At 40.0% G+C, this 12796-nt stretch overlaps 1 protein-coding gene across 1 annotated transcript; it reads right to left on the bottom strand.

Moving 5' to 3' along the window:
* On the bottom strand, positions 1-9021 carry tmem115 (transmembrane protein 115). The gene is made up of 3 exons (XM_042491431.1): positions 7602-9021; positions 5411-5775; positions 1-739 (listed from the first exon to the last, which is right to left on the bottom strand). The coding sequence occupies exons 1-3, from the start codon at positions 8091-8093 to the stop codon at positions 442-444; spliced, it is 1155 nt and encodes a 384-aa protein (XP_042347365.1). The 5' UTR covers positions 8094-9021; the 3' UTR covers positions 1-441.
* Between the last annotated feature and the right edge of the window lie 3775 nt (positions 9022-12796).

Genomic DNA, 12796 nt, shown 5'->3' with positions numbered 1-12796 from the left:
TTGTACACCCATTTTGTTATTTATTCAGAAAGCAAGAGAAAGAGACACATGAAGCAGTGGACCGAGCTCTGTGAGTTGGGGTCAAGTCCGCAAAAGACAGAATTTCTAGTCTGCAATTTCGGTCGTATGCAGGAAGGAAGAGAAGAATTAAGTGTCCAGTTTGCCCAACTACACTGAGCATTTACAACCAACATGTCTGAACTGAAAGCACTGTACAGTTAACACCCCAACTGGGCCTCATGATGACATTGACAGTGTGTTTGTGAGTGCACGGTCGTGTGTATGAACAGGTGTTGTGTGTATTGGCGTGTGTGATATCGAGTGTATACCTACTCACTGTCACTGAACATATTCGTATACTAGTCAGGGACGCTGAATACACTAGTATACCTGCCAGTGACACCGAACAGAGCGTGCAAATCTTTACACGTGTTCTATTTGTTACGATCTAGAGGGTGCGTCCTCAAAGCTGATAATGCTGGACTCTGGGTGTTGCGCACCGCCTGTTGATGGCCCTCCGCCACTCTGTGATGATGATGTGGAGGAGAGGGAGCCGCCGACGGGTCCCCCTGCTGGTCTCGGCGTGGAGGTGGAGGGGTCGCGCCCACCTGGGAGAAGCGGCTGTGTATCGGTTCTGACCTCATCCTCGTCGTCGTCTTCCTCGTCGTCCATGCTGGGCCATGCAGACTGGTCCTCCACGCGCTTTAGACGCTCGTTGAGAGCCTTCAGGGCCAGTTGTCTGGAGGGAAAGAGAGATATTCTTCATTAATCCCAGATTAATGAACAAGCAAGGCCTGTTTGTGATTGTTTTAGTGCTGCCATTTTTATGTAATCTAATGCCTTCAAAGCATCACTGTGTAGGGATGGGGATCGAAACACGGTTCTATTGAGGATCTGGTTCCGCATTTTTCAGAACTTGAAAATCAATAGTTCGGGCTTATCAATACTGCTATCAAGTCCTGTAGGTCCTGTAATGTCATAGTACATTTCCTGTTGAGTTATTAAATCCAATCACTGGTCCTGGTTTGATCGTACATCAAATTAAACCGAAACGCAGTACCTTCCACCGTCTTTGGGTTAAAAAATTTCCCTCAAATCAGTCAGCTGTTGCTGCACAGCCGGCATAGTCTTCATCATCATCCACTCAAAGCAGCAGAGGTGAGCACACCCAAACTTTGTAGCAAGTCCTGAGTTGAAATTGGCAGAATAAGATCTAGTTAGCTAAATAAACTGCATAATGTTTAACTGTGGCGTGTTCAAGGTCAGCTCAGTAAAATAAGGCAAAGGTAAATAAAAACATCATCATGATGTGTTCAAATGTAACATAAAAAAGAAACTTTAGTTTTTGGCGAGAAACTTGTATCATGCAGTTGTTTGTGTGAGAAATTTGTTTTTCCAGCACCATAAAATGGATATTAAGAGATGAAATTACAACCTGTTTAATGCCCCATCATGAGCTCTAATCATCTTATAATACATAATTAAAACTTCTGATGGCAAGATTTTTCAAAGTAAATATCTAAATTGAAATACAATAATTTATTTCCTCATCACTGAAAACATAACTGAAAACGACAGTAAAACCAGATCTGTTAAAAACGTATTTTTGCCTTGTCTTTCCACCAAATAATAGAAAAGTATCAATAACAGTATAGATAAGGACTTAGATCTGGTCTCGACAATGGTATAAATATCAATAAAAATTGCTTAAATAACAGTATGAAAAAAGTGCTGTAAAAGGGATCCATATAGAACAAAACACAAGAGAACTTTGCTGTCAAGACAAGTGCAGCAAACAATCCTTCATCTGTTTCTGTTCAACAAACATAAAGTCCCTACACATGCAGAGCACGAGGTAAACAAAGTGCAGCACTATTGGAGCAGTTTGGGGGTCTTGGCTAAAGTGACAGTCCACACACACATTTTCCCTCTCACCTGAAGTGCCACTTCCAGATTGTTTTGATGTGAGCTGTCAAGTGTTGGAGATACGGGCCATAGATATATCTATTTTTTAAAAAATATATATATAATGGAAGTAGATAGAGCTTGTGGTGCATCCACTGATAGCTCATCTAGCAACATGGAGCTAGCTCAGTCAAGGAGGATGCCATTAATGTTTCTCGGGCTGTCACAAAAATGAGCCTCTCATCCAAGAGTAGATGCACGCTTCCTTCCTTCCTCCACGGTGATATGGTTGGATGTATGATATATGGATATGTAACTGCTCACAACAAGGTCTGTGGATTATCTTGAGCAATCAGGTCATGATTTCTGGAAAGAGACATCGCTGTTGAGTTTTTTAAAATGTACTTTTTGCTTCCTTGAGCAAAAAAACAACTCACACCAAATCAATCCGCATTTATTAAGGGCACTTGGATTATATGTATTTTTGATTTTGGGATGGACTGTTCCTTTAAGGTCACCTGGCCCTGATGACAAGCACAATAGATAGCACTAAAATAGCTGTGAAACCAGTTGAAAGATAGCAGAGAAATTCCTGATTTTAATGTTGATGTTCTGTTTCTTATCTCTCAATCAGAAAAACAAGTAAAACATTTATTTTCCTCCAAACTATCTTATTTACATCTGTGGCATCATAGTCGCAACATGCTGACAATGACAATGTTTAACGAAAGTCTAATCTAATCACTGAGGTAAGGATGCTGCACCCCCCCTTCTCTCTCTCTCACACTCACACACACACACACACACACACACACACAAATCATTAGAAGGGGAAATACTTATTGCCTGCCTTGTTAAGTGTTCCACACAATTAGAACAAACTGTTAAATGTGGGAACGCACAATAATATCATACTAATTAGCTGGTAGTAAAAGTAGTAAAAAACTACCAAAGGAAATAACACACTTTTTGCTGATAGGGTCCTGTAATCGGCGAGCAGAGGAAGAATAGGCAATTTATCAAATGGCTTGTGTCATTTTTGGAATGAAAGCCTTCCATTGTTGATTAAATCTCTCCACTTATCCTGGAGAAGTACCAATTACTTTTTAAATCAGCACCATAAGGTTAATTTCCTATTTAGCAGATGGCCAAGCTCTAAATCACCAGCTAATCACAATCAAACATTTACAGAGGCCTCAGCTTCATTCATGTGGCAGCCATATTTAAAGTGTGTCACACAGGAGGAAGGAAACATTAACCCGGAGGAGAAGTGGTAATGCAGGCTAATGAGGCTCGACCAGTTTCAGGCTCAAAATGCAGCAATTCGTGTTTGATGTCACAACATTTATTAACTGGGAAGTTGCTGAACATATGCAGCTGTGTGTGAGTGTTCAACAAATCTAACCTGGATAAGCTGGAAAATATTTTAATGTTCTTTAAACGGCTCCAATTATATCTTTTTAAAGATTTTTTTTTTGCTTTACTCAGTCAGGCAGGAACACAGAACATGTTTAACATGCATCTTAGGTGATCCAATCACCAGTGCAAACACTCGGAAACAACCAGAGAGACGCATTGTGATCTGATGCATTTGAGCGCTTATCTTTTGTAGTTTTAACGCTAATACGTCCTGATATGTCTCCGACAAGGACTACGTCACCAGTGCAGGATATGGTGGTTGTTTTGGTGATTACACTGCAACGCTCTATAACTTGCCCATCTAATGAGGAGTTGGACAAAGTGCTGTGTGACAGTCCATCATTGTCCTATGGAAGGACACGTGTTGAATTCTGCTGACAGCATATCTCCAGCTGTACAGACACAACGGCTGACATGATTAGTGAGTATGCTAATGAGAGGGTGGATGTAATAATGGTGGACATTACCCGAGGCAAATAAAATGCCAGGTTGGGCTAGTACATCTCACAAATACCTTTTTCGAGAGCTGAAGATGGAAGCTGCAAAGGAGTAAACCACCTCACTTCCTTATCATTTCTGTTCAGAGTTGCATATGCGTAGAGCCAATCAGGCACTCAGCAGAAAGTGACGGTGGGTTAAGGGACAAAGTTTATGAGCCAAAGTGTAAGAGAGCATTTCAATTATCCTGTAAACAGGAGTTAGGAGTGCAGTGTTAGAAGATGCCTGACAAGTGTGGAACAAATCCATCTCTGGGGAGAAGGAGGGGGGATTATCACTTCATTTCAATATGCAAAGATGTTTGTTTTTTGCATTTATGACACACTGTCCTTGTTCTGAATTCATTTACTTCAATAAAGATTAGACATGACAATTAACCTTTATTCATTTTTAATCATCACTGAGAAATGAAACAATTTGTGCAGGGGCATGTAAAAATAGCCTATGAGCAAGTATATTTCTGATCCACTTGCCCTTACCTCCCCCCCAAAAAAACATTAATGTTGAACTCTGGTGGTCAGAGTTCGTCAGCTGGAAATGCATAATAGACACAGACGTGCAAAGCGATGTGTCACGGAGGTCTACTTGCATTCAGATCACCAAAACAAATTTTAATACCAGGTGTAAAAGAGCTCAGAGAGACAGATATGACATGTGACAAAAGTCCTCCAGCCTGGAGCCAAACCGAGGACGTTATGTGATACATAACTGGTGGTTATGTGATACATAACTTAACAATTCGGCTACTGGGGCTCCACAAACTATTTCTTCCCACTGAGATATTAAAATGTATAAAATTACCCCTGAACAATTATGAAAGCACATGTGTGGGTGTGTGTGTGAGAGAGACAGCAATGAAATCTGTATGTAACTGAATCTGTATGACAGCTTGGAAGTGTGTTGGCCAGACAACAGAACAGGAGAAAAAACAAACCTGACAGCTTGAAAGTGTTAGCGAGTGAGTGTGTGCCGCAGAGCTAAGACATGACGATCATGTATGCACTGTTTGAGGACGACGGCTGAGAAGGAGCACAGAGGCTCAGCAAACCTTCCCAGAGTAAATAAAACTAAAAACAGCACTGTTTGTGTTCCTCATCTCCAGCTGGAGTCATTTTATGTGTGTGTCATGTATATTTTATTCTATATGTTGCCAAAGACAATGGTTTTATATAATTTAACAATATGTTGGTGCTGAAAACTATGTGATATCACAGAAATCCTCAGAAACAGTCAGCGACTAAATGGACCTAAACTTCAACAATGTTTTGTGGTAACGCTCAATAAATAAACTGAGCTATTACTTTTTACTAAAACTGTAAATATTCTGTATTACAAACTCAGCACATGGAGTGAGCAATGAATTTACAAATTACACTGAACCGTCAAATTAAATTAAATAAAAAAAATAAATGTTAAGGGTGGCAAAGGAAACTCAAACACACTACACTCTAATTAGCCAGTCAAGTATCACACATTTATTAACTATATTTAATAAATTTAATAATAAATATATCAGATCGACCTTTGCAGGAGATCACTTTAAAAGCATGCAAGTGTAATTTTTTACCTCTTTGTTGCTCTGACTCACCTCCTCCTCTCTGCATCTTGTGGGTCTGTCCCTGGCAGGCTGATAGTGATGGAGGAGGGTGCCCCCACGTCGTATCTCTTCACCATTTTTCTGCATACCTTCATCTTCACCAGGGCAGCATGGACCAGCCCCGCCAGCAGCCCCACGGCCGGCTGAAGCGCCTCAGGGAAGAAGCTAGCGAAGGCAAAGTGGTCCGACATGTCCCCGCGGCCCCGGCTGTGCCTCTGGTAGAAGCGCAAGTAGACCCAGCCGGACAGGGCGCCATAGCTGTAAGCCGCCAGGGGGGCAGTACTGTCGAGCAGCCCGGACAGACGCAGTAAGGCCAGGAGGAGGAGGACCAAAGCCGGGGCTGCTTTGAGTCTCACCTGAATTAGGAGGGCAAGACAGATTTTAGTTCCTGTGAGCAAAAATAATCAGGCAAAATGACAGCTTTCGTTTTGGTCTATAGACCACCACGGCTGCCAGTTCCCACAATTAACTCAAGTTAGTGAGATTCAGAAACTGGAACACTGAACAATAGCTGGTTACATGCCAGGGTGGCAGGCGGGAGCCACAGTCAAAATATAACAGTGTTTTGATGGAGTACATTTTCTGAACTGTTCAGTTGAAATGAGGGAGATTAGAGTAACTCAGCTTTATACAAACTCATTACAAACACAAAAAAACACACACATTAGGAATGTGTAGCTAATGTTTGATTCAGAAAAAAAGAACTAAAGCTTTATCTGGACACTCAGTGTTAACTGCTCTGCAAAAGAGCATTTGATTTAATCCTAAAAATGTAAATTTACATATCAACTGTAGTCCAAATTTTAAAGAGAATCATATCCCAAAACCAGAGAACTCAAACTAAGCAAACAACCTATAAACCACTGGCCTACATGGCTTTAAAACAACAGCACGATCATCATTGTATTTAATAATGATATGACTGACTGATATGTGTGTGCTCATAAAACGTTTGAAAGGCATTGCCCCAACACACTGCCATTAAAACAAAATAAATATATTAAGGAAATGCTTTAAAATAAAACAATAAATGCTCCTCCTCCAGCATAAAAGTCATCCCACTGAAAAGGCACACTGTGCACAATAGTAGTTTTCTATACAAAAGTCCTGAAATAGATAGAAATCAGTTTGATGTCTTTCTTAAAGCTTTGGTGTGTAATATTTTTTATGCAAAAATACATCCTGTTAGGTGTTTTTAACCAGAGTGTAAGTCAGGGGCTGGAATACACATAACTGGATGCTTTCATGCAAAAACACATACTACAGCCTTTGAAGGTGACTGCAGGCACCACCCCTGAACATCAAACAAAAAGCAAACATGATGAGTGTCACCACATGTGGATTTACAGCACTGATATAGTGCTGCATTGTAAGGTGTTTTGGGTATTTTGTGAAATCCTTGGATATACTGCCATCAAGCACAAATAAACCAGCTTTTCTCCAACCCCAAAACATGTAAGTATGTTGGTGGTAAGTGTGTAAGAGTGCCATACTAAAAATTATCATAATTTTTTTAATTATTTTTTTTAAATCATTGTAAATTTTAATTTTAATTTTTATTTATTACTTATTTACTGATCATTTTCAGGTAATCTACTTGTACTTTTTACTCATTTCTTACAAAATTTTGAGTAATTTCCTCCTAAGTTGCTCATTGTCTTCTTCTCATGTTTTTGAAAGAAATAAAGCCAATTTGCCCTGGTTTTAAAGCATTAATCTCTAAATTAAAAGCCACACTTTAAACCCAGTACATCCTTTATAGCTAAATGCAGACAGTATGCAGTCAGTGCTTCTAAAACTGACACAGTTGCCTAAATTGTGTTAAAATTGTGTTAAAAGTAGCACGTGAATCAAGTCTATGATCTTACATGTTGCCCTCACGTCTTCTCATCTTGACTCTGTGTACATCCAATGTGACATCCTATGTTAATTCAGTATTTTGCCAAAATGGTTGGGGACATTGTTCATTTGTAATGGCCATGATCGGAAACACAGAATTGTTTAAGTGTACACCTCAAGGACTAGTGGTAATGTTTCCAGTGCTGTTTACATTCTCAGTTTAACATTTCTGTCCCACACATCACTGGTCTGGTGTTATTTACAGGTACCACATACGACCATAATTCTCGCCAATAAGTGTCAATCCAGAGCAGAAATTACTTTTAATAGTTGTTAGCCTCACCTGTGGCACTCTGAGCACTGTAGTGTCCCCCATGGTCTGCTTCAACGCCACCAGGACACCTCCCAGGAACCCGGCTGCTCCATGGGCACGGACATCGAACAGGTAGTCCAGGTCAAAGGTGGCAACATAGGTGAGGAGGTAGGAGAGGCCTACCAGGAGGCCTGCAGAGACATTAACCACTGCGAAAAAGATCAGGAGCTCCAGGGCGCCCCACAGAGGCTCCAACAGGCGCCCACAGGCCATGACTGTCCCTACATTGGCTGCCACACCCCAGACGTGCTGCTCCACCACCCCATGGGTAACCAGTGTCCACACCCAAAAGTTGGGCGGAAAGAGGTAGCCTGGAGTCACCCCCAGTGCGTATGGAGTGTCAACAGCCCATGACAACAGATAGAGGAGAACCACCACAGCACTTATACTTTTTACCACCACACTGGTGCTGGCAAGGGCAGCCAGGAAGTGCTGTCGGGCCACCGGCAGGTAACGATTCATTGTGGTCTGTGTTGGAGAGGATCCTTCTTGAGCAAATCAGCTCAAGAGAGCGAAACAGCAGATCAGGTGCTTCTGGTGCAGCAGATGTTGGATCCCCGTGTAAGATTAACAATGCCGAGGAGAACAGGTGACACCTGTAAGTCCTGACAGCATCAAAATCCACACCTCTCTGTCAGCCTTCATCCGGGATACTGTCTTTCGACTGGTTGCAGATAGCTTTGGTAATCAACTCATGAAATTCTGTTCCTTCTGTGCAAACAAATAAACTTTGGGCAGCAGCAGATAAGCTTGAAGATGTGATAACCTTAGCTAGGGGACCTTTTGATCGAGCTGCCTGGCTGGCGACCTTCAGTCGGCGAGAACAGGCGTAGAACAAGGTTACAAATCGCCACCAGCTAACAGGCAAGTGGTAGCACCCAAATATGTAAATCCTAACTGAAACAAATACATCTAAGTGCCAACTTCTTCAGAGGATCTGGCTTAGTTAGCTTGTAAACACAGGTGAGCTAATGTTAGCTAACTGTCAAACACACAGCGTCTTGAGTTATGCTTATTAATATCCGCCACGGAGGAGCGGGAAAGGTTACGTCTTTGTTTGATAGTAGGATAGCGCAGCCGGCGGCAGTTAAACCTGGTCGACAAAACCAGCCCACGGAGCTCCTGTCCCGGCCCCCTGCGCTCTCTCGGCCCGGTGTCTACCGGGGTAGCCCGAGGATTCCCCGAAGCTAGCAACAGGCCTTCAAAACAATGTGAGAGACGTCCCTGAACCAGCCTCTCTTCGCGTGTAGTTCACAGGTTTTTCATTCTACCTTCGCTTCTTGCGTTTATTTTATTGTTCTTCCGTCTTTCGAGAGTAAGTCGCCGGAGAAAATTGTTTTATCAAGGCAGGCACTCCTCCTCCCAGTTACACCACAACTGACCTGCGCTGTCTGCCATCGTCATCAGCAATCGGTGAAAAAACGTCAAGTCACGTAGCGTCTAACACAAAGGCATTCTGGGAAACCGAGTTCTCATCAAATGTAACATCTGAGTATATCAAAACCCCAGCCCTCCACATTCACAGCCAGTAGTTGAGAAATTATTCATATCCTTTAAAAGTGATAATTCCACACTGTAAAAATACTCTGTTAGACTACTTAAATAAAAGTATGTAATTAGGCCTACAATGAGATAAAATATAACAAATTTAAGTATTAACAATTAAAGTTGCTCAGTGCAGAAAAAAAGATACAGTTAATAAATCAAATAATTAAAAAAGAAAGGAAAAGCAGAAAATCCTCACATTTAGAGGCCAGAATCACAAAATGTTTCAAATGTCAGTCAATCCACCAATCACTTTAGCTGCAGTAGTAGCCAAAAATAACAGGACAAGTGAAATCTGATGCAATAATAATCTGCTACAATACATCCAAATCACTAATTTGACACAAACTTCCGGGAGTTATTGCGTTCATCGTTTGGGTTAATTGTACAGTTTATCAGTTGTTCTGTACTGTGCTGTTGACGCATTGAATGAAATTTTTATGTCACTTAGTCAGGGCTCTTAAGTTTACCCACTGATAGAAAAGGGGTCCCTTAAGAAAAAAAGTTGGCAAACACTAAAATGACCTTGTGCTACACTGTGGTAGTAGCACCTATCTCTCTTGTGGAAATACTGTATTATTTCTATGGGATATTAGCTCACACGTTTCCTTTAATTTTGTTATGATATTATCAATAAGATATTTAGTTGCCTGTAGTAATATTATGTTCACTTAAAATGGGTCAGTTCACATTTAATCTCGAAACAAGACGATCCTTTTATGTTTCCTCATTGAAATTATACTGTGACGACAATGTAATAAGACAGAGACAAAATCAATAGATGCATTCATTTTATTCTGAATAATCAGAACACACATCACATTTAGAAAAAAAACTACATACACATAGATTGCAGCAAGTAAACATGAAACAAGGACATGACACTGACTAAACCTCCACTCAGAGTTTACAGACACAGATAGATAAGGTTCACAGGCATCACCGTACAGTTTCACCAAATTCAGCGTTCACACACAGCACCTTCATACATAACTCTGAATAACATAGTCTGTTCAGGCTGGGATATAACCACCAGCCAACTACTGATTTATCTCTGTGACCAATAACTTTCTGGCTTATATATTTGTTTTGGAAACACAGTTTTGTTTTAAAATCCTACTGCTATGGTGAAAGTGGGTGTGGATTTTGTTATGTATAGCCACTGTGGATGTTAAATTGGAACGAAATAGTTATGGATCAAATGAGATCAAATGAAAGCGCAGGTGTACACATGCAAAACCACAACAGGTACTCATGTTCTGCAATCTAATAACCATGCAAGTTAGCCAGTGAGCTGTTTTAATTCAGTCATTCGTCTCTGTAAAGCCATCACCCTCTGACATTTATCAGATAAAAGAAGATATTCCTTGTTACCATTCAGACATTTTACATCTCTCACTGGATATAGAGGCTGATGTCCCCGTTATCCATTTTATCCTCTTTTGGTGAGTGGAATTTTGAGATTAAACACAATTGTCAGGAGACAAAATTGTTTATTTCATGCCCTAATTCTATTTTAAGGATTTCAATTTGACTACTCCAATTTCTCTACAAATTAACATCTGCTTGTATATGCAGGTTTTACACACACAAAACTCCAGTATGTGTTTGACCAGTTATTAAAGTAGGACATACAAAGTGGGTCAGTACAAACTAAACCCAGATGTCACCCTCAGTGTTACATTCAGCAGGATGAATAAGTTTACTGTAAAAGGAATGATGCTGAGCGTGCTGACATCTATGAGTACAAAACGAATAGACCGAAGACACAAAGAAAGTTATTTTTGAAATGATGATTCATTTTGCAATTTGTTTCACTCATATGGCTTAGATTACAAGCTTTTCTTTAAAAATGCCACATATTCTTTTTTTATCCCTAACATATTGTAAGAGTAGATATCATACGTTTTAAAAAGACAATTGGCCTTTAACAGTTTGGTTAATTTAATATCAACATTCATCTTTTTTCAAGGGTAAGAAATGTAAAACATTAATTTAACTATGCAATATGAGGTTTTTATGTAAAAACACCTATTGGCAGTGTGGTTTTTAAAAATCATTTGACAGAATATGGTATTTTCTGGAGCGGATTTTAGATTCTGACTTTTGTTTTTAAATCATTAGTGCTTGCTTATTCATCTGAGGGAAAGAGGAAAATGCACCACCAAACACTTAAACTGAATCAGGATCTGGATCAGACAAACAGTACAGATGCTTTTTTCCTGAGAGAGTTTTAGGGCTTTTTGGTTACATTTGATCTCTTAAAAAGAGCCCAAAGTGATTCTGCGCACAGGAAGTCTAATAAGTGACAATAGACATGCAAACACTTGTTACTTAAAGACAAATAATGAACTATAGATTTACGTGTAAAAATAAATACGCCATTGTTTATTTTTCATGGGGATGTGGTTGAGAGAAAATTATACTTGTTGTCATTTGGCTGTAAAACTTTCATTATGGTTCAGTTTCTTGAAAACAGCATAATCATTAACTTTACATGCACCTGTGTGTGTATGTGTATGTGTTTGTGCAGGGGCGTAGCAGTGGGTGGGGGAGAGGGACTGATTAACCAGCAGAGCCCTTGTAATCAGTGCCAAAACTAAATTAAAACCGGCTAAATAAATCGGTTGAAAGAGTGAACATTGTTTAAAAATAGGGGAGTTTTTTTCGGGCCCCTCTCGCCCCTGCACTATAGAGTGGTGAAGGGATGACATATTTTTGTAGGCCACCCAGGAAGTTGGCATTGCACTGGTTCCCTTGTCAAAAACCTAATGGGATTTTTGAATGGGATTTGTGATTATCACCAAAAATAAGCTCTCTGATGAACACAAGTTTATGAGACTTACACGTTTTGTTAAGCATGATAATATTTACAGATGAACACAATTTTTGTGTTTTTTGAAGCTTAAATGAAATCACCAGAACCAAAAGGCTATTGTTAGGCTATAGACGAACTCCATTGCGATCACACGAATTAAACATCACAACTACAAACACTAAAAAAACAAATTAAATCGTGATTGAAAAAATATTATAAACAGATAAATTTACAAGTTAGAATGCGACTCTGTAAAGCTGTAAAGGTGGACAAGTCGGTTTAATGAGTTCGGTGTGTGTGTGATGTGTCCGGTGTGATGATGTCTACCGTCGCCAACAAACACTGTAGTCCCATTTGGCCACTTGTTAGCAACTGCCTTTTTTTAAGATGAGTAAACCCTTAAAAGTTCAAAAATCGTGTTTAAGCGGACGTATTTTATGTTCCAGAACAAAACGTCGAAATATCTTTATTCAGGTGTTAACCAAAGACCTTATTTAAGACATTTTACCGAAAACCCTTTCAAAAAACCCATAGACTTTAAAAATTGAGGTCCCAAAAAAGACAAGAAAGGGAATGAAAGCAAACTTTGTAAACATTTTTTAACAACCTGAGTGAGTGAGACACAGATCAAGAGAGGAAGGGTGGGGAACCCACAGAGACTGCTTACACATATGGGTCCGATTTTGATGCTATGCCCCTGTGTGTGTGTGTGTGTGTGTGTGTGTGTGTGTGTGTGTGTGAGGAGGATATACACTACATCTGCTGCTACTACTGATGAAAAAAATTAGGAAAAGTATTATTT

Source organism: Plectropomus leopardus, chromosome 8 (assembly GCF_008729295.1).
Source record: "Plectropomus leopardus isolate mb chromosome 8, YSFRI_Pleo_2.0, whole genome shotgun sequence".
In the NCBI taxonomy this organism is placed as follows: domain Eukaryota; kingdom Metazoa; phylum Chordata; class Actinopteri; order Perciformes; family Serranidae; genus Plectropomus; species Plectropomus leopardus.
Note: the sequence above shows the minus strand (reverse complement) of the source record. Positions and strands in the feature narration are given on the sequence as shown.